The 22509-nt window shown below is 38.9% G+C and overlaps 2 protein-coding genes across 2 annotated transcripts; one reads left to right on the top strand and one right to left on the bottom strand.

The window, feature by feature from the left end:
• Positions 1 to 10102: 10102 nt before the first annotated feature.
• Positions 10103 to 19890, bottom strand: LOC140930747 (protein CDV3 homolog A-like). The gene is made up of 6 exons (XM_073380455.1): positions 19561 to 19890; positions 17450 to 17529; positions 16825 to 16883; positions 14694 to 14774; positions 13086 to 13251; positions 10103 to 12201 (listed from the first exon to the last, which is right to left on the bottom strand). Exons 1-6 carry the CDS (start codon positions 19756 to 19758, stop codon positions 12072 to 12074), a joined length of 714 nt encoding a protein of 237 aa, XP_073236556.1. The 5' UTR covers positions 19759 to 19890; the 3' UTR covers positions 10103 to 12071.
• A 43-nt stretch (positions 19891 to 19933) lies between these two features.
• LOC140932014 (adenosine 5'-monophosphoramidase HINT3-like) lies at positions 19934 to 20389 on the top strand. The gene has a single exon (XM_073381680.1). It carries the CDS (start codon positions 19934 to 19936, stop codon positions 20387 to 20389), a length of 456 nt encoding a protein of 151 aa, XP_073237781.1.
• Positions 20390 to 22509: the final 2120 nt, after the last annotated feature.

Genomic DNA, 22509 nt, shown 5'->3' on the forward strand with positions numbered 1-22509 from the left:
GAGCCGTTTCAGACCAGCGGCTGGGAACAAAGATTAGTAGAGGGGTGGGGTGAGACAAGATATTTTGTCGGGATGGGAGAGGAGACTAGTCAAATCATCCCTACAAGGTCCGATAGACCAACTGTCCGATTCATAAGGTAAACAAATTAAAAAGTTGATGTTTTCGAGTGCTAGACCTACAAAAGAAGAATCAAAATCGAAAAGCTTGGTGTTCCTGAGCTAAATAAGGCTTACAGAAAAAAAAAAAAAAAAAACAGTAGCCGAGCTGGGATAAAAAAATTGTATGAATGATTGAAAGACTGATTGTACGATAAAAGCTGCAATTTCCCAAACAAAAAATTATACTTTAAACTAGTTATACACATCCACTCTTGTTATATTGTTGTGTTTATAGTAAACAGTGAGTACAGCGTGCAACCAAGTCCAAACAAGGATCTAAAAGAGACGATTACCGTTCCTGGGATCTAGCTACAATTGATTGAACATTGATTAAAGCCGGTTCTATTAGGTGTCCTTAAAACTACCTCTCAACCATCACCTTGCTTTGAAACCATTCTTTACAAAATAAAAGGCGACATTATCGATACGAATGAAGTTTCCTTCCTCAAAACGTCAGTGTAAATTAATAAATGAGTCCCTGAACTGGTGACTTACTTTTCTAACCGCATTATTAAGACCGGTCCCCTGATTTGAACGGCAAGTTTTACAACTTCAAATCGACTAAAAGAAACAATGAGTTTCGAAAAGGACGATCACCTTAAAATCTGTCACATGAAATGCGGACTTTAGCCACCATGACTACGTGCTTATCTTTGACTGGACGGAGGACCCAATATTCCTACGTAGTCATCCAATAAAGGTAATGGTTTACAAGCCTATAAAAAGGTAAAGGTAGGTCAAGGTGCACAAGGGCCAAAGGCCAAGGCCAAACGGCCGTAGCTTATCCCGGTTTCCTTAGCATGAAGCATGCCTACGTGATTGATACTCCCCCCTGGACGGGATGATTGTCCGTCGCAGGCTCACCCCCCAACAGTGTGTCGCCGGCACCCATGGCAACTCAGTGAAAGTAAAGTTCCTTGTCTAAAAACACAAGGCGATGGGCCAGGCTTGAACCCCGTACCTCCAGATCCGGAGATCGAGGTGTTAGCTGCTCGGCCAGACGAGCCTCCACTTTACAAGCCTAAAGTATATATTGAACTTACCCACTGTTTCGGTGGTCTCGCAATTTACGGTGAAAAGAAATCATGTCACTGGCCACACGGTTAAATGAATGCTGATCGAACCCTTCGTCTTCTTCCGCTTTTCGCGAGGCAGGAACGGAGACCCCAGCACCCCCTGCCCCAGGCCCCTTCAGCTTAGCCCCTGGGGGGAACCTCTCGTAGTTCGCTGTAATAAACACAAGCCTCCTTGGAGAGTCATTTGGAATAATAGTGTCTTTTTCGGAGTTTGTTGTGATAACAGGCAAGATATGTCCTTTCGTTTCACTTGGTTGGTTTGGTTCACCTCTGTTTGATTCCGAATCCCTGACTGAATTAACAGTGTGTGCGTTCAATTTTGGTATTTGAAGCGGAGGAATTTCCTCGGGTGTTCGACGCTTGATTTCAATACTGACATCCAGTGATTGGATAAGAAAAAACGAGACTGTTCCAAGAATCCAACAAAATGAAGTAGCGACTACTGTATAGTATACCAGTGATCTCCTAGAATGAAACAGGGCCATAATTTACTACCTAGGACAAAGACAGCTGTACTCGAAGACATTGTTATCTTCCCATTTCTGGTTCACAGAATAATGTCAAGGAAACGGAGCTCTCGGAAATCCTAGATATGCTCGAAACAACGTAAAAAAAAGTTTCCGCCACCAACAAACTGCATACACTTAACGGAACAATGGAAGCTTTTCGAGGGGTCACGTGTGAGGGCAGGTTGTGTGACGTGTACCTGTAAATCCGAGGCTGGTTACCCGCCTTCCCACAAGTCAATTTATATCACTTCAACGCCTTTTGACTGTAACCCGTTGTAATGTTGAGTGGCAATACGCTTTAAATGAACGCTTATCACGAATTGAGTGTTTTCGTCTCGACGTATAATTGAATTATCTTCGAAATAGTTTACTGGGTTTTTAAGGCCAGTGCCCGGCAGGTCAAGATTTCGGGCCAATAAATGACCTTGGGTGTTACTTTTCAAGTGCCGTCCTCTTGAATGTGAAGAGCTTCATCTAATCGCTTTAACGACTGCGTGCTGATTAATTTTTCAACTGTTTCATAGAAGCTGAAAATTTGCGCCGTAAATTGTAAGTCGGACTTTCTAGACTCGGTACACAATGTCGCTGCAATGTACAATGATCTCTCAACAATTTCCTCCAAATCGCGTCACCATCCTCGAGTCAGTACCACCAAGTCATTTCGCCCATGTTTAAACCTAAAAAAAAAAAACAATTTTAAAACAAGAGTCAAACACACGTTAGTCCTTTCCAAAGGTCTCTTTGTTCTGCTGTCTATCAATAAACTTTGTGTTTTGTTTGCAGTACGCCCTGATTTTCCGATTGGGAAACCTGAATTTTGCCTACACCATGTACACCGAAAATTAAAAAGATCTGTTTCAGCCCCAAAGTGCCAATTCCCTGCAGGTCAAAGTCTGATTCAGCTCCTTTTGGAGCCATTTGAGCACAATTTAGACCAAAAAGCTCAATCAAAAGGCTATTCGAGTCTACCCTGGGGCCCATTTCAACCTTTGGGTCCAAATCAGCCCTAGGTAATTTGACTGTATTGGGGGAGCCAAATAGACTCAAGAGATAAAACTGTACTTTATTCACCTCGCGAAACGGTCCCCAGTTTAGGACCACAACAGAAATTTTGATTTCAGAGTGTATCTATCAAGATCTGATTCGGGTTTCCCAACAAAATCTTTGTTGCACCACAATCTCCTTCAGAGATGGATTTAAATTAAACAAAATATTTTTGAGGATTTTACATTTCATCACAAAAATTTCGGACTTTCTCTGATAGGCAATCAAAAGCAACCTATCATACATGACATGTCTTTGTTGCTTCATCTGAACTAAACACCTGAAAAACAGTACTGTAAAGATTGTATCTTCAATAGTAGTCAGGCAACAGTCTCCGAGCAATTTGTACAAGTTTGATAGCCCGTAATTTTGAAGTAACTCACGTATGAACAAAGAAAAGTTAGACTATTCATGGTTTTAGTACTCTCATTTTGCCGGGGAATGCTCGATACTATGACAGATAATCACTTAAGATATTTGACCTCCGAGACTATTCAAAACTTAAGTAAGGAACCGGTGAAATAGTATTTTTACTGTAAACTTTATTATCGCTATAAACACCTGTGCTATTACGCGCACTGTTGAGTGCATCTGTATCATGTACTAATATTAACTGGAGAGAGAGAGCTATATATAGTGGTTTTAATTGCGCTTTTTGAAAGATGTTGTTCGAGTGCTATCTGTAATGCAGAATGACAAAGTTTGGTTCCTCTTTATATACATCAGTATCCCTTCACACACTTGTAGTGTATAGGTAAAATATTAGCATTCCGTCGGGACTACCGGCCTAGGGGAAATCTCAATTTGCAATTCACACCCCTAAAGTAGCGAGCATGGCAAGCGTCCAAAGGGGAGGGGAGAGGAGATTGGGTCTAGAGCCAATATAAGGAAAATCTCCGTTTGTTTCATAGGGGAGTCCCCCCCCCAAATAAGGCGTTAGGCCAGGAGGGTTAGCGGTTAGCCTGAGCGTTTAATCCCCAAAGGGAAGGCCTTAGGCTATAGTCGGCACTTAATGCGTGAAGCAAGGAAGCGTTACATGAGAGTCGTCCTCCGGGAGAACAATGCTACTTCCTGTTAAAGTAGCATTGACAAGTAGCATTTACAAATAACAATTACGGTATTAAGATACCGTACTTGTAACTGATATTTATAGAACAGATAGCATCATGATGAAAAGATCATACATCAACAGCTAACAGTTAGCAAGAGCAAAGAGGGAATTTTTCAACTGGTGACCTGGAGACCCGCTGATTGTATGATCTTGTACAGTCTCTGAAAACGTGCCTTCGGGATAGCTCTATTCCAGAGTCTGGAATCAGCATTCTATCCATACACAAGGTATCGCAAAAATGGTTATAAGTGCACGCTAATCCAGTAACTTCCTATCTAATAAATTAAAAGTATTAGATTTACAGCCAATAATAAAATATCAAAGTCACGAATAAAATGCATTTGCACTCAGTGAGCGTATGCACTTGCGAAGTGAAAGTTTCCTCGAAAATGAGACATGACAAATTGCTTTTGCAGTCGGTTTCTGCCGTTTTCCCCATGGTATTTCTTAACTATCACATCGAGATGACGAGTTGTTTCTGTTTACCGGAACACGAATGAGCCAGCAAAGTATAAATAAAACGATGAATACTTCAAATACTTACTTCACCCAGTCAGATCCTCTGAAAAAAACACCACCAATACACCGACACTGGTTATTCCGAGTTATTAAAACGAAGTTATTGCCCGAAAAAACATAAAAAATAAACCGCGTCATCAAGAGGATTCCTTCGGTCTTCTCTAATATTCAGACACCGGAAAATGGCGGAATTAAAATAGTCATCTGAGAAATGTCCATCGGAGCTGCTCTTGGCACAGTTAATCTATTAATCACGGACCATATGGGTCAGTCATTTTACAAAGTGCAGACATATTAGTGACTGACCTGTAAAGCACATTCACGAAGCTGAACAGGTGGGGTCATTTAACAGATCCTTTAGCTTGCCCCGGGGAAGGCAGGCATGAGGAGCTTTGCTCAAGAAAAAAAATCTCAGCAGGCGCCGGAAATTGATGCCCTGGTACGCGATACAAAGGTGTTTGCTTGGTGTCATAAAACTAATTAAGACCGGAACATAATAAGTAAACCAGACACCAAGTATCAGCGAGAGACGCGTCATTCGAGCGCGAGGCAAGGCGAGGAGCCAGCATCCCACGCAACCGTTTTATTGCGGCGTGACCTTTGTGTTTAAAATGAAAAAGATTTTGATCATTCGAAATGTATCTTAAAAATAAAAGCTCGCGTCATCTACCCGTAGAAAGTAATTTACATGATAAACAAATCCAGATCGGACTGCCGGTGATTTGGACGGGGCACGCCAGGCTTAAAAGACATTACGTTAAAGCATTTTATATTTCCTTTGTCACTTTGATAAAATTTTTGAAGGAGCGACCCGTATTTCATGTGGAAATGTGTGACAAAGCGCCGCATAAACTTGTTTCCAGTGCCGCTCAAATGAATGGACGGCAACGTACATGTACGATTTTTTTTTGTTTTTGACGGTCAGGCAGCGATCATGCGATGTAACCGAGTTAAATTCTTACTGACTAATTAATATTCTACCTTAGACTTTCAAAGTTCAAAAGCGCTGTGGTTTTGATTTCGAAACCATTTGAAGTGAAGGCGACCGTCGACGGTATGAGTCTTCGTTTCCCATTTCGAGTCTGTCGAGGGTTACAACCCCCAAAAGCATTGGCATGCACTCAAAAAAGAAATATGTGGAGTCCGGCCGACGGGTTTCTCCAAAAATGAAATGTTTAGGAGATTTCCTGACGAAAGACGTGGCAACGCGGGAACTTGAACCCGCCAAATCGGCCTATGCCGAAGTGGAATTCAACCGATGATGCCAGCTACTGTGTACGTCGCTTCCACGTTCGTTTGATCACCAATCTTCTTCGCCAGAATATCATTCCACCGGATGGCCTTGTAAATTCTGTTACGGACTTAAGTTACATATTAGTGATATTAGACTTGAGGTAAGTTTGTTTTTACTCAAATTATTCCCAATACAGTGAGGTATTTCTGTTTTCTGGTCACTTCAATTTAAAGAAAACATTTAGCTTTATTATTCTGTTTCTCTTCGGTAGTCAGTTTATTTATGGGCTTTTGTTACCTAATGGCAAAATCTAATTTTTATCATAATTATTTTGTACTAACTGGTTTTGTTTCTCTTGGGTAGTCAGTTCATTTATGGGCTGTTGTTATCTGATGACAAAACCTAATTTTTATCATTATTATTTTAAACTAACTGGTACTGTTTCTCTTGGGTAGTCTGATAACAAGACCTAATTTTCATCATAGTTTTCATTTTCTACTAACTGGTTCTGTTTCTCTTGGGTAGTCAGTTCATTTATGGACTGTTGTTATCTGATGACAGGACCTAATTTTCATCACAGTTTTCATTTTGTACTAACTGGTTCTGTTTCTCTTGGGTAGTCAGTTCATTTATGGGCTGTTGTTATCTGATGGCAGGACCTAATTTTCATCACAGTTTTCATTTTGTACTAACTGGTTCTGTTTCTCTTGGGTAGTCAGTTCATTTATGGGCTGTTGTTATCTGATGACAGGACCTAATGTTCATCACAGTTTTCATTTTGTACTGACTGGTTCTGTTTCTCTTGGGTAGTCAGTTCATTTATGGACTGTTGTTATCTGATGACGGGACCTAATTTTCATCATTTTCATTTTGTACTAACTGGTTCTGTTTCTCTTGGGTAGTCAGTTCATTTATGGACTGTTGTTATCTGATGACGGGACCTAATTTTCATTACAGTTTTCATTTTCTACTAACTGGTTCTGTTTCTCTTGGGTAGTCAGTTCATTTGTGGACTGTTGTTATCTGATGACAGAACCTAATTTTCATCACAGTTTTCATTTTGTAATAACTGGTTCTGTTTCTCTTGGGTAGTCAGTTCTTTATGGGCTGTTGTTATCTGATAACAGGACCTAATTTTCATCATTTTCATTTTGTACTAACTGGTTCTGTTTCTCTTGGGTAGTCAGTTCATTTGTGGACTGTTGTTATCTGATGACAGGACCTAATTTTCATCATTTTCATTTTGTACTAACTGGTTCTGTTTCGGATTATTATTATTATTGTTTATTGCTATTATTATCAACATCATTATTGAGTGATTTAAAACTATTTTTCTTTGACACAGGGCTATAATTTGCAGCAGGTGATGGAGTGTACACTGATTTGCTTTAGTTTTCTTTCAGAAATTCACATAGAATTTACTTTAGTTACAGTTATTGCTTGGGTAATGAGATAAACTTTCAGCGACACAGTGTGACAAAATTGTTTTAACCAAAATCATGATAACACCATCAAAACGTTTTTATTATTAGTATTATTCGTTAATTTCAAACGATGCTAATATATGTGTGTAAAAACGAAATTATCTTGCCGCTTGTTACCGAGCTATCCGTACTGTAAAACGTCAAATGAAAAGTTATAACACTCACATGTCTATTAGCTTCTATTAGTTCTTACAAATGATTTTGTCAATGAAAATCGACGACAAAAAATTCCCTTCTCTGGCTTAATTAAGAAGCTTGGGTTGCAAAACAATGTGTTTGTAAAAAAAAACCGAGTCAATTATCGTACGTTAAATAAATCAAGGCATTACCTTAGCAAAATAGAATCTTAGGGTTAACTTCCCGAGATTACTTCAAATCCTCTGGTTGCCTTCCCTTCGCCGTGCCCTGTGAGCTTTGAGTTAGATCTCACGGTTTATTACTATAGAATCAAGTCGCTATTAAAATGAAGCTGCTATAAGTCGGTTGTAGTTACTGATGTCCAAGAATTCCGAATGTTCCTGTTTCGGGAATCGTAGTTTATCTGGGATTAAATCATTCTCATTGAGTAAACATTAATTTATCACAGGTAAGTAAATGTACTTAATTTATCACATCGAACCTCGTTGCTGGCGCCGTTTTGTGTAATGTTGCTGCCGACTACACAGTAATAGACAGAAGATAGTATACTGTTCGATCGACATAATTGCAAATAATTTCATTCCTCCCGTAAGAATAGATTTAGGCCGTCATTAAAATGTTTCTCGGGTGGTAAACCTTAGCTTCTCGTAATATTTTCTGAGTCGGCAAAGGGTTTATGTTTCATTTTCAATTTCTCTTTAGTAACAGATATAAACCCCGCTCTCGTTAAGGTTTGGTTCTTGATCTTCGATTATCCCATTCGAGTGATAGTTATTTCTCTTGCTATCGCCTTCTATAATTATGGTTGTGCGATCAATAAAGAGCGGGTTTTTTTTACAGTAGAGCCATGCCTTGAATACTATTTCGCGTGAGAATTAACAGTTGACGTGTGTCTCCACGCGAGTAAAGCCAACAACTGCGCGTCCGTATCTGGAAAACCTTTTTATTATGTCAAGAAATGTCTTATTTATACGTCTCGTGATTCCCACGCCGGGTGTTTTTGGATGCCGGCAAGTGCGAAAAAAAGTAATTACCGAGGATTCCAAAGTAACACCTTTGTCGCATGAAGGCGCGAATTGTGATCTCCCGTTTCAGTTAATCATAAGCCATGGGTAGATTCAATCTACCCTTAGCCTAATTTGCATAATTTTTTTTGGTGAGCAAAGCCCGTCATGGTAATGCAAAATTTAGCCTCCCACGCAGGCGTTTTCAGAGGAGTTCGTGTAAATCCTTCCTGTGGGGAGGGACGAAATACGAGCTCCCCTAAAAAGGCCTGCGTGGGAGACTTAGCCTGTGTACAGACTTCCCCCCTCTCTCGGAAAAAAAATCGATTTTTTCTAAGGGAAGGGGGACGTCTATACACAGGCTAGGGAGGCTATGCAACTATTGTTTCCTCTCTTATAAATCCACACTGGGCGTGCATTAATCGTCAAAACTCAAAAGGGGGATAACCGTCACTATCCACCGGGTAAATCATTATGCACTGGATAGCGCAATTAAAGCTACCACATAGCTAGCTGCCACGAGCAATTTTCATTTCATGGTTCATGCAAAGAGAGAAAAAATAACCTGCTTTAAGTTTTCAATAATAAAAGCGTGAAATTTGTGTGTCAACACACGCAAACAGTTTTGCATACGCATTGTCTTCATCTTCTCATGGGATCGTCAATCGTCCCGAGAGAAACGTAAACATCGCCCATGCAAAACTGCTTGCGCGTGTGCTTATCCACCAAAACGATCCCAGAATTGTTTCGCCGAAAGCTTCCCATTAAAGTTCCTGTAATGCAGAAATACATTCCCTCTACAAATATATACTAAAATAGCCTGCGTAGCAGGCGCTTGGAAGTAGTGAGCACAAGAAAAAAACCGGCGCTCGAGAAGGAGACACGCAAGGGGGGAGGGAGCTCCCTCAGCCCTCGCGTGTCTCCCTCGCCCTCGCCCTCGCCCGTTCTCTCTTTCGCCCACTACTTCCAAGCGCCTGCTACGCAGGCTAATACTACAAAAAAACTCTGGGACTCAAAGGATGTTTACGGCGAGAATAAAAATAAAACTGCATGTGACAACACTTTTTATTATGCACTTCTGTCACCAGATTTTCACTGGCCAGTCAGGCACACTGCTTATTTGCCTTATTTCAGCTGCTACTCTATTTGATGCGTTGCTTTAATCTACAGAATACTTTAAGGGCAGTGAAAAATGACACCATTTTCTTGGCAATAGTGTTTTAAAGCTACCGCATAACTAGCTGCCACGAGCAATTTTCATCATGGTTCATGCAAAGCGAGAAAAAAAACCTGCTTTAAGTTTTCAAAAATAAAAGCTTGAAATTTGTGTGGAAATGTTTAGTATTTGTTAGCTGTAAGCTTAAAACAAAGTTGTATGGAAGTTGATGTGTTGTTGATTTTTAATTTTGGGGCACACTTCTTGATGTACAAAAATAATGTTTAGGAATGAGCATACAAATGATGCATTCAGTTACACGATACTGAGGATCATCAAAGCATTGGTTTGTGTTATCCACCTGATCAAAACAACATAGACCTATGCTTTGCTAACTTCCACTATTATTCATTCAAAATAGACAAATAAGCGTTAGTTCAGTTGTTTTCTTAGAGCTGCAGAAAATAGCCAAAAATATCAAGTTTGGAGAGGAAGATACACCCGAATTCCTGCCTTTAAACATAGCAAAACCAACAAATATATAGCTACAGTGTAAACTTATGACAGCTGCTATTTGAAGAATATATGCTAGACTGAAGCTCCCTTTATATCCTGAATTGTCCGAGGAAAAGATAAATGACGTCGATCGAGGTAAGCATGTTTTTAAGTAAGAATTCGTTGCAATGAAAAAATAAAACAAAAACTGGATTCTGTTTCAGGCCCTTGATCTTCACAATTCTTCAGATCATATGAAAGCTGAATCCAATTACTATCAACTATCTGCTCAACCTCATCCAATAATTACATCAATAATGATAACTACATTCTAAGCTAATAACAAGGATTATTTATTCAAAGTATTTCTCTGTTTTCGATTGGTTTAGATCCCCCACAAAAGTTTCCATAAGAAGCTACGTACATGTAGTACAGGCTAAAATTGGGTAGCCTGTGAATACATTCATCACCACTCGCTGATATAAATAGGGATGTCTCCAGCAGCGAGAAGCAAGGAGAGAAGGCTGTATTCACAGGCTAAAAATTGGGAGATTTGCCTCACAGTATGTCAGGCATCCAATGTTATTAAATAAAAGGCCATTTCCGAGTCTCCCCACACCTCTGTTTCACATCAAGGCTAAGTGCGAAGCCGTTGACGTGGACATGATCTTTTATTAATTCTCATGCAAATAATGAACTATTATTGGACGAGGTTGAGCAAAATATCCTGATTTGTCAGTGGCGGGCAGATCAATTATTTGCCGAAGCCGAGGGCTGAGGTAAATAATTGATCTGTGAGGCACTGACAAAACACGATATTTTGCGATAACCAACTTCAATAATTATTGCTTTATCATTCAATCACTGAGTTTGCTTTTTTAAGGAATATCTTCGGGAAGTGAAGCAATCTGCCATTTTCACTCAAGAGCAATCGCAACAAGGAGAAAAGCGTGGTTTCATTTATGCATGAGCAGAATATTATTTGCAGCCAAACAAAGCCAAACAAAGTTGGAAGACAGTGCGCATGAGCAGACCATTATTAATTGTAGCCACTTAATTGCAGGTCACGAGGTGAGCTCTCGGCCAATGAAAAGGAAGAGCAATTTGCAACGAATGATAAAACTCATTATCAGAAGGAAGGTTTTGCACTTAGCCTCGTTTTGAAAGTAAGGATTTTTGGAACTCAGAAATGGCCTACTGACAACATTTTTTTGGTCCAAAATTACATCGAAAGAAGGTGCACTTCAGACAAAGGCAGCTGAGTTGGAATCTGGAGAGCATAAAAATGCCAGAAATGGTTAAAACACATACTCTGAAGTGCAGATGAAATGATTGTAAAAGAAGTTACACATTAAGTACACTGCAGTATGCTATAACTACTGAGTAACAGGCAATTGTTTTTATAAAAACAATTGTACATTAACATAAGGATTTTTAGCACGGAAATAATTTGAATAAATAAAAAAAATAACAATGATTATCAGTTAGAGAGTGTTTAACACCATTATTTGATCTGCATAATTCTTCATAATTATGATATTCAGCCTCGCCCAACAATTTATTGTTTGTTCCTATATTGTTATCTTGAAAAGCGACTTGACAGCTTGAATTAGGGCCTGTTTACATGAAGGTGGGGGGACCCCACGTTGGTGAGGTAACCTAACATGTAAACGCAATCACATTAAAATGAGAGATTATATGGGCAGGTGGGTTAACCCACTTAAGCAGGTTACCTCACCTACCTGGGGTCCCCCTACCTCCATGTAAACAGGCCTTAGAAAGCACTTAGATACAAATAATAATTATTATAACAATGTCCAATGCACAAATTATTATGATTTTTACACGCAGTTTACACTGCAAAACAGTCCTTTTGGCTATCCACATTTGCAAGGAAATTGTGATCTTACTCCCTTTTCAACCATATTTAAACAGTTCAGTTCTTCTGTTCTAAATGCGGGAATGAGAATGTTTGTCTTCAAACAAATTAAAAGAAACTGCCTTAAGGTCAAAAGAAAACAGAATTTAAAAATAACATAATCATTGAATGAGAGCATCATTCTTAGAACTCCAGACATCACCAAGTATCTCCTGGATTTCATAGAGCTGGAGCATTCAGCGTGTACCAAGGTTTAGGTTAGTTTAGCTTCTCCTCAGAGCATCAAATTTATTTTCCAAATCCAGTTCTGGACGCCGATCAGCTAAGCTTGTGAGAGTTCGTGAACCATGTTTCACAGTTTCAAAATTCTTTCCTCCATTGCTGGTCTTTTCACTGATAAAATCAATAAAAACATTTACGTAAGAAGTGTGTATTGAGTTATTATTTTCAGGTGTTCTATTGAGCTGCTATTTTCAGAATTAGTAGAATAATAATATTATTCTTCTAATTCTGAAACTGGAATAGCAGGTCAATCAAACAACTGAAAATAATAACAAAATTATTTAATTATTCAATACATTCTGTTCAAGAATCTCAGTGATAATCTGAGAAATGGGCCACTTTACTTAAAGTGCAATGCACAAACTGCTTGCTTCTGTTTTGTTTGGGAGCTGATGATTTTTTGTATTAATAGATTCTGAGGTACACACAGTGTAAGCAAGTAGAAACTGACAATATTAATGTCCCAAGGTTTTGGCAATCCCATGAGGCCATTATCAAGTAATGAGTAAGAAATAATTCAATCTTAGCTTAGTTTATACAAATTTACACAACTTTTACTCTTTTCAAACTCTCTTTCTTTTATTCATTCCTTGATAATGGCTTCATGAGGTCACCAAAGCATAGGAGCATCATTAGTTGTTATACTTGCTAATACTAATATTTTTACTGTTCAATTATATCAATCCTTTCAACCCAGGATGCGTTATTTTTCACACTGTTCTCCATACATCTAATACAGTCAAACCTCTTTAATACGGACACCAAAGGGACAGAACCAAGTGTCTGCTTTACAGAGGTGTCCATATTATAGAGGTAGGGAATGCATGATTTTTTGGCATTTCTATGACCAAATGAACTGTAAGTAATAGAGAGGTGTCCGTATTACAGAGGTGTCCATAACGAGAGGTTAGACTGTACACGTACTTTGTATGTCACCAATAGGAGGAATTTGTAAAGCATGTCCTGTAGGACACTTTTTTTCAAGAAGAACTTACCCTTTTGCAGATGCCATGGAAGCTGATAAAGAGGGAAAAGCAATTTCGCTATCAATTTCTGGTGTTTTTGACTTGCCCATTGTCGCTGGGCCCCTCCTTCCAGGGGCTCTGTAAGCAGGTGGTCTGTATGCTCCTACGGGTTTAGCTTCTTCAGATGGTTGTGCAGCTATGTACATTTAAAACAAATAAACAAAAGAAAAAATATTAATCCTGTAACATGTAGATGTAGATACAGTCCAGTCATCACCTAAAATTCCGCCTAAGTCTTGTCCCAAAAAAGCCACTCAGGTACATAAACCCTGATGCTAATTAAAGAAAAAAATGAATATTGATACCATATTTAAGGCTCAAACCGAAAAAAATATATATATTCAAGGGAAAAACAAAAACTCACTTCCACACAAACTGCTTAAATTCTAACAATCGAAAGATGTTCTGACAATAATTATTTTATACACTCAGAATTTTCACCGATACAATATACGTACCTTACCGAAGGATCACTCCAGGAGCACAATGCCAACAATACCCTATCTAGGGTTTGAGACCTTCAAAAACTATACCTTACTGAGGGACACATACCTATCTAGCCCATGTATATTGATTAAAGTAACGACGCTGATGTTTTCTCAGGAGTTGATTTGGAGCAGAAAAATCTGTTATACAAATATTGTGGTTTCTAGTCTTATTATGAGAATTGACGATGTGCTTCTTGAGAAACGATGTATTTCATTGCGTTATCATTCGGTTACATGGTAACATTTTTTATCATTTATTACTCTGAGACATGTCCTTTGACGTATCTCCAAAATATTTCTGTGCAAATGTTGCTGTTTTTCAAGGGACTATGGCCTTTTGTAATAAAGGTAACTTCTGGATTCAAGAGAAGCTTTAAAGAGGTGAGTAGTTCATCAGTGTACCTATGTTTACCACCATTCCACGATTAAGAAGAAGCAAAGTTTGCTTTCAGTTTCATATTCAAAATGTGACTTCTCACACGAAAACGCGACAGACAAATATGCAAAGAAATGATGTTAAACTGAAACATTTTGCAAACATTTGAAAATGTTTCCTGAATGCTTCCGAATGATTTTCAAATGGTTTTCAACATTTTTAGGTTCCATTGGATAACATTACTAATGCCTCAAAATGCATTGGGAATTCGTTGAAATTCATTCAAATGTTTCAGAATGCATTTGGCTCGATGCTATTTCCATTAAGTCCGGCTTTCTCAAATAGGGCAAGGCTGTGCTCTAAGCAGAATTGAAGGGCGCCCAGTGCTATGAACCTGTAAAATCTAGGGTGCCCAGCATATGATTTGTACGAAAAAACTAAGATTTGCTACTTGCCCGAGGGCAAAAGTTAGGTGCCAGGGGCCACCGGGCTCTGTTAGAGCACACAGCCCTGTAGGGTCACATTTATCATGAACTATTTCAATAGAGCAAATAGCGCAGACTGGAAAAGCACTTAGTTTCTTAAATTCACCCACTAACAAAGAGATCTGGAGGTCCAATGATTTCTTAAACCACAACCTAAGTTAGACTTCGTTTAAATAACCGACCCTTAGTCTTAAGTGTATTTTGGTTGACAATATTGGCTGTTACTTACCAGCGCTTGCCGATGCTGTTGCTGCTGCTTGGGCTTGTTTCCATGGTCCGGTAGATTTGTCTTTCGATAATGATGATTCCCCTGTAAGAAAAATGAAACAAAATATCTTTGTACCCAAAATTTTTGCTCTAACAAGAAACATGATCCAAAAGATAAGTGTCGCTAACATAAGATGAAGCTAGAATAAAGTACAGCCTGTGGAACTTCTATTATCGTTAGAAACAACTCATTAGAGTTACAAGTGTGTGAGAGATTAAATGGCATTACATAATACTTTTCTTTACAAACCTTAACAGTTACCACTTTTCAGAGCAAATGGAGAAGGATAATGACAAATACATGTATTCATTCAACACCAAGTAGATAATAAGTAGTATATCAAAGATAAACAGCTTCTCACAACTTTCTATTGATACTGTTGACATACACTGCAAGGTCATTATTTTACTGGTGCTGATGTTTTTTAACCCATTCGCCCCTGAACCGCCCGTAACCGCCCGTGCGGATCCAGGTCCTTTCTACCCATTGTGACGTCATCAGTTTTAACGGTCAAGGACAACTTTCTTCACTAACTTGTGCAGAGTGAAGAGATCTTTCAAACCATACCAGAATGAGCACAATTCAGTCAAGGACACCGGAGAAACAAGCAAAAAACCACGTGACATTGACCTGAAAATCTCCATGAAAATCTTGTCCCATTACCCACCTACCTTTCCTTTCGCCTAATCCTAAGATCCTAAAAGCTTTCCTAAAAACTCTTCCCACCAAAATCAAGCCTACTAAATGCCCAGCAAGAGAAAAAAAAAAGGAGGCAAGAAAAGCAAAAAAAGAAGGGAGGAGAGAAAGCGAAAAGTAAAAGTCAAGACTGCTGTGTCACTTTTAAACCCAAAAACTATGTCGAAATTTTGCTTTCTGCGCATGCCCGAACTTCGCAAGCTGATATTTTGCATCTGGATCGGAAGACCGCGAAGTGTTCGACCTGTAAACCAGTTTGTGGTAAGTTTTAGCTCTTTATAGCACGACAGTGACCAGAAAACCACTCGACTAGCTTCAAAACGCGTTTTTCGGCAAAATCTCTAGGAGCGAATGGGTTAATCAAGTTATTATACCTAAATTTGAAAAATGTTAAAAATCACATTGTCAAGGAAATAACAAACTTGTAAATGCCACATTAGAGGAGTCTGCATGTAAGAGCACTTCTGAATGTGACACCCACACAAAGCCATTGAGTAAATGTAATGTAGATGACCTCTAAATCCTAAAATAAGTAAATGACTGTGTTGCAAAGAATTCATGTACATGTAATAAGGTAATTCTAGTGCACCGACAATGATTCCTTAATCAAAAAACCTAAAAATCACCTTTCGCTAATTTTTTTTCACCTGATTTTACATCCAATGGCCAGATTTGGTTGTTTTATGCTCAAAAGTGGATTTTTTTCAAAAAGCTTGGTACTGTACTTTACTTAACCAATTCGCCCTTGGAAATCTTGTTGAAAAACGCATTTTGAAGCTAATCAAGTAGGTTTTTGGTCACTGTCACGCTATTAAGAGCTAAAACTTAACACAAAGCCTTCTGATCCAGATGCAAAATATTACCTTGCAAAGTTTGGGCATGTGCAGAAATCAAAATTTTGAGATGGTTTTTGGGTTTAAAATTGGCACAGCAGTCTTGACCTCTATTTTTCGCTTTCTCCCCTTCCTTCTTTTTTCGTTTTTCTTGCCACGTTTTGTTTTCTTTCGCTGGGCATTTAGTAGGCTTCATTTTGGTGGGAAAAGTTTTTTGGAAAGCTTTTAGGATCTTACAACACAACATGTAGGATTAGATGAAAGGAAAGTTATGTGGATACAGTGGAACAAGATTTTCGTGAAAATTTTCACGTCAATGTTACATGGTTTTTTGCCTTTTCTCTGGTCTTGTTAACTGAATTGTGCTCATTCTCACATGGTTTGAAATGATGGATCCACATGGGCGGTTACTGGCAGCTCAGGGGCGAATGGCTTAAAGCCATATAGCACCACAGCTTGACATAATTATTGTAGAGCTGAAAACAACATTGCTACCTTTACAGTCAGAACTGTTTAAGTTGAAGGATAATTGTTCTGAGGATGCAAAAGCAGGAGTATAGTACCTTCATCATCCTCTTCTTCTTGTTCATTTCCTTCAGGATTTTCACCTTCAGTGTTCTCACTGATACAAAAAAGAGACACAAATTTTTTTATGCAACCACCATAGAGTCCTACCATGATAATTAAAAAAAAATGCTTCTTTTCTCTTTACATTTCCAACGATCTCTGTGAAAGATGTTTAATTTTGGGGGTCTAGCAAGTGTAATTTTTGCTTGTACTTTCTTGGTTTTACCGTCTGGCAGCTGAGAGACGCTGGGCAAGGGAGTTGGATCAAAACTGAAAGTGATCTGTTATTGACTCCTGATCCAACTCTCTTGTAATGTTGCAACTAGAATCTAGAATTAACTTTTTTTTCCTTTATGTGGAATTATAATTATCATTGTTCAAAAACAGTAATTGACCACCACAGAAAATACCATAACATACCGTAATGCTCTTTGTCTGTCACCCCAAATTTTTGTATAAGCATTGTCTTCAGTTTCTCTTGGAAGTTAACATGGCCCCAAGAGAAACTGAAAACAATGCTTATGCAAAATTTTGGGCTGGCAAACAAAGAGCATTATGATATGTTATGGTAATAATTTTCTGTAGTGGTCATTAATGTTATACAATGTACATGCAACTTACGAGATCTGAAGCGACTGTATTCTTAGACCAGAGTAATCCTTTTCTGTTGGCTCCTGAAAATCAATCCATTCCTCTTCATCCTGAAAAACAGTACAATGAGTCATAAGAGCAATAAATTTATGCTTGCAGGAGCATCATCACTGAGCAGTTAGAGTGCTGGACTCAAGTTCAATCTAACCGCTAGCTGGATTTGTTCTTGGCAAAACAAAGTCCAACTCCTCATCCACCCTTGTAAATAGGCTGCAAACTGTTTTGTATCTGGCCAGCTGCCAGGGATTCTTAACCTTTTTATTTTTATTTCAATTTTTTGTTTCTGTCCTTATTTGTGGGTCACACCGAAAACTACTGGATTACCAGTAATTGTGCTATCCTTCCTATATATAGAATTTTTTTGCATATTTTTACACAGGTACAAGATGTAATTTATGCATTGAGAAGGAGAAATGCTTGATTCAGAAACTAAATGCAGGGTTCTCATTAAATGCCGGCAACTGGCTAAAAAACCAGCTAATTGAGGTTTAAGCCTTCTACTTTTGGGGGAAAATGGGTAAAATGAGGGCGTGAACGCCTCAAATTGCCTACAGTACTTCAAATATTATTACTGCCAGGCCGCCTTCATTTACATCCTGGCTGTGTACTTTAAAACTTAAAGAGACCCTGTAAATGTCAGGTTCTTTAGTTTTACAAGTACTCAGAGGGTGCTTTCCATTTGTCAGAACTGACCAGCCCTTAATGAGAATTTCACTTTTAATCGCGACTATCCAGCCAGATCAGTCAAATCCTAAAAATTAATCTATAGTATGCACAAAGGAGACCGTTCTTCAGCAAAAACTCTTGGAAAAAGCCTATTTCATTGTCAAAATGTCTGGTCTGGTAATGGTTTGGTCGGCCAGTTCTGACTTTTGGAAAGCGCCCTCGGTCAAAGCTCTCTCAGCAAACACTCTACTTATTGAAGAGAAATCATTGATTAATGATGGTTAATCAACCAGTAATAAAGATGTCGAAAGTCTTGTATCAATGACCACATTGCAGGGTCTTAAATTCCTAAAACAAGGCGTAAGCTCTTTCCTTCCTTCTCCACCCACCCTCATATCTTCATCATGTCCGTATTCTCATTTACAGAGTTTTTATCATGTTAGTCTTAGTTTTGCACTGTTCAATAAACTCATTTTACCCAATGAACACTATTTCTCCTTCTGTATATAGGACATCTACCCTTACAAGTAGACTGATGGAACTGGATTAAATCTTGAACATTTAATGCTACTCAGAGTTTCATGCCTCTTGTTAGGCAATCATCAGGCAACAGAAAAGACCTCCACACTTAGATACATTACTTTAAACAGCCATAGAGTTGTGACTTTAAGCAGAAAAGCTCTCGTAAGTGGATGCTGCCAGACCTATCCTTGTACAACTGTGCAGTTTTCCCCATATTATATAATACGATATGTATGCAGCATGTGCACCAAATTAATTAATGTGGTCTACAATGTTTGGATATGAGCAGTGAAAGGTCCCACAAAAAGGACCACATGTGTACTGTATCTCTTCCATTGCTTATGGGAAGTTAGAAGGGCCACTCCTACAATCAAATAGCACCAGTTATGGACACTTTTTTGTAGTTTCCCAAGGGTGACTTGTTGCAGTAGTTTGGCGGCCCTTTACTGTAACAAAGACCCCAATAAAATGCACATTGTGTAAATAGACCTTGCAGACTACAAAATACATGTATATATTTTGCTGCATTATAAGGCTTAATTAGTCGACTGCTAGTAAGGCTTTCAATGAGTGATCAAGTTTCACTAATTATTAAACAAAGCGAATTCTAAATCAAATTTTTTTCAAGAATAAATGAATAAATTATGTACAACCATATTCCCTGTTGAAACTGGAGACATGGCAGCATAATTTGTACACGAAGCCACAAAAGCCAAGAAATATTTGAATTTGTACCCAAAATGGCAAAAAATAGTTAACTGGAATGGAAAATAGGGCAAAACGTTTTATTTTAATTGCGAAATAATCTACACGTGACTCCATTCCGCATTGTGAAATAGCCGGTTTCGTAGACAGCTCTTTCGACTAGCCATTAAAATAAAAGATATTCTTACTTGATTGGACGGTGTTGGTGCTACTCCTGAGGACTTTTTCCCAGTTTGATCCTTAGATCGGCTGTCCGCCTCCTTTTGAGAGCTTCCAACTTGTTTCGTGATCGCTTCGCTAGTGGTAAATTTGCTCTTCCCTTTCCCCTTCTTCCCTTTCGCCTTTTTCGCGAAGAAATCTTCTAGAGATTTGTCATTGTCAGACATAGCTTTCTACACGAAAAGGACCCAGGCGAAGGGCCGGGAGAAGCGAATAACGACGAAAATTCCACAAACTCTGACAAATTCTTTGTGACTAAAAAATTGCCTAAAAGATATAATGCGGACGCATCCACGCATGTCTTGCGGAACCTCGACCCACTCTCTCACGGTCGTTTCCAACATGGCGGCTGAAAGAGAGGGTTTGGGCAGGCAACCAGATTGCATTTTCTGCAAAATTGCCGCAAAAGAGGACAAAACTCAATTAATTTACGAAGATGAGGAAATCGCAGTGTTTCCAGATCGTAAACCAGCTGCAAAACACCATTATTTAGTGGTGCCGAAGGAACATCACGGAAATCCAAAGACGCTTCACTCTGAAACATACAAGTTGGTGGAACGTTTGTTTGAAGTTGGAAAGAAGGTTCTTCAAGATAATCAAGCTGATGTCAACGACGCGTTATGTGGCTATCACTGGCCTCCATTTAATTCTATTCAACACCTGCATCTTCATGTTATTTCACCGCGTTCGCAGATGGGTTTTTTTGCCCGGCAAATTCACAAGCCCAATAGCTTTTGGTTTGTTACCCACGAATGGCTGTTGGAACATTTGAAAACAACACCTTCCAATGCTTCATAAGGACATAATACGAAGTGTTTCTGTTCAGAAAAAGGCAGCTTTAGTCTCGAAGATCGACGGATATAATTTATTAACCCTTTCACTGCCAAATGTGGCCAAAGGCAAGTTTCGACCAAATTTCCAAATTTCATTTTCCAAAATTGTGAAAAACAAATAGCATCATGTGAAAGTACAGGCAGAGAGTTTTCATTTGAATGGTCACATCATAGAATTTCGTCCACAGACTCAAAAGCTAGAGTCGCCTTACAAAACTCCATCAAACACCCTGGCAGTGAAAGGGTTAATGATATCACAGTCAAACCTATTATTAATCGCCGACAAAAAGACACTTTGCCCTAAAGGGCTCCCCTGACGTTTTACCAACATAGAAAGGGGAGAATAAAGCTTTGTTTCCCCAATCCTTCCCACACCATGTTGTGCCACTGTCAAGGCTACCTGTAGGAAACAGCAAACACCCCAACTTTGAATGGATGGGAGGGGGAGGGGTGTGGATTGTTTTGTTCCCTGAAGTTACCTCATTTGAGGACAATCTCACAACAATAATATTATTATTTTGTCACTGATTGTAGCTACAATTCAGGGGTTTGCCAGAGTATAAGGCCTTCCTTAGGGGTTGGGAAAGAGGAGGTTTGAGATTCAGGGTACAGGATAATTTACTGACAGGGTCTGAAAGGGTATTTATGGGATCTGGAATTTGACCAACAAACAGTGAGGTATTCGTTAAAACGTTGATGGGATGCAGGATTTGACTGCTATCTGGGAAGCAGCATTTGCCAGAATTTGAGTGTGGATCAATGCAGATTGGGAAAGAAACTGATATTTGGGATAGTGATGAAAGAAGCAGGGATGCAGGATTCAAATGAAAAAGAAGCGGGAATGTAGGATCAGGATCCCCCTTTCCAGACTCTTTACTGAGTCTGGCCCAGTCTGATAAAGACGCATAAGTCACTGGATAGTATCGATATCTTTAATTTTGTCTGTGTTTGATTAGACTTGAAATACATTTCAAGATTGAAAAGTAATTAAGATCTGAAGTCCAAGGAGCTTTGATCTTGTGATCTTGAGTAGCTGTTTTCAATAATTCCACTGAATACCCACCCCCTCCCCCCTCCCACAAGGTACAATTTGACACAATCATTTAGTGGTAATGAGTGCAGAATTATAAAAGTGATATCGTAATTAGTTTCTTTTAAAAAGGTGAAGAGATGGCAATTGAGTCATCAATCTTTGTGACCCTTGAGATGATCTGTTGATTTACCTCAAGAGAGAAAAATGTAAATTTCACTAAAGTCATTTATGGACATGGAAGTTGTTTTTTTTTATAGAAATTTGCAAACCTTGATTCTTGGTGATTTACAAAGTGAAATCATTAAAGGGGCTGTCACGGCTGGCTAGTTCATTTTGTTTATAATGCTAACATGTACAACACGTCCTTGTTTTTGTTATGGAACTTGAGAAATTACTTGTTAGCTTCTTATCAGACAAATATGTTTCCCAAGCATTACAGCAGAACCCTGGTAACTCGATTGAAACTCTGAAGAGAAATGAAGAACAGCTTGAGTGAGCAGGGAATTTGCATTGTTGAGGTAAATTTCAGTGAAATTTTGATCAAGGGAAAGGAAACATTGTTTGAGTTAGCGTAGAATTTAAGTGACCCAAGTTCGAGTTATCAAGGGTCTACTGTACCTCAGATGTTACAAACAACAGAAAATGAACTTTAAAAACTGTTAGGCTAACAAGTTTTCAAAAACCACAATGCAATCTATTTCAGTCCCATAATTCTTCATTGCGATCTTCACATTGGTCCATCCAAGGCTCCTTTTGTATTTGCTGTGCTATTTATACCTTCTTTTGACATTTTGAGCATGGTTTTTTTTTTCATGTGTCACTCAGTTTGGTGCAATTCTGACTAAATACTTTTGTGACACATCCGGTTATCTCCTTTAATCAGTGTAGATTAATACTAACCAGTGGCAGATCCAGGGGAGGGGCCCACCCCCCCCCCTCCCACCCCTTATTTTTAGACCAAACTGAGGCCCAAAGCGCCGAAAAATGTTTGTTGGAGACCAGGCCCCCCCTTATCTCAAGGTGTGGATCCGGCACTGCTAACTGGCACAATG

Source organism: Porites lutea, chromosome 3 (genome assembly GCF_958299795.1).
Source record: "Porites lutea chromosome 3, jaPorLute2.1, whole genome shotgun sequence".
Classification (NCBI taxonomy): Eukaryota; Metazoa; Cnidaria; class Anthozoa; order Scleractinia; family Poritidae; genus Porites; species Porites lutea.

Excerpts from the sequence above, each read along its gene's own strand:
- LOC140932014 (XM_073381680.1), top strand. The coding sequence starts at position 19,934 with ATGGCGGCTGAAAGAGAGGGTTTGGGCAGGCAACCAGATTGCATTTTC.
- LOC140930747 (XM_073380455.1), bottom strand. The coding sequence starts at position 19,758 with ATGTCTGACAATGACAAATCTCTAGAAGATTTCTTCGCGAAAAAGGCG. Across the intron at positions 16,884-17,449 it reads ATACAGTCGCTTCAGATCTC|TGAGAACACTGAAGGTGAAA; the intron begins GTAAGTTGCATG and ends TTTTTGTATCAG. Across the intron at positions 14,775-16,824 it reads AGAAGAAGAGGATGATGAAG|GGGAATCATCATTATCGAAA; the intron begins GTACTATACTCC and ends TTTTTCTTACAG.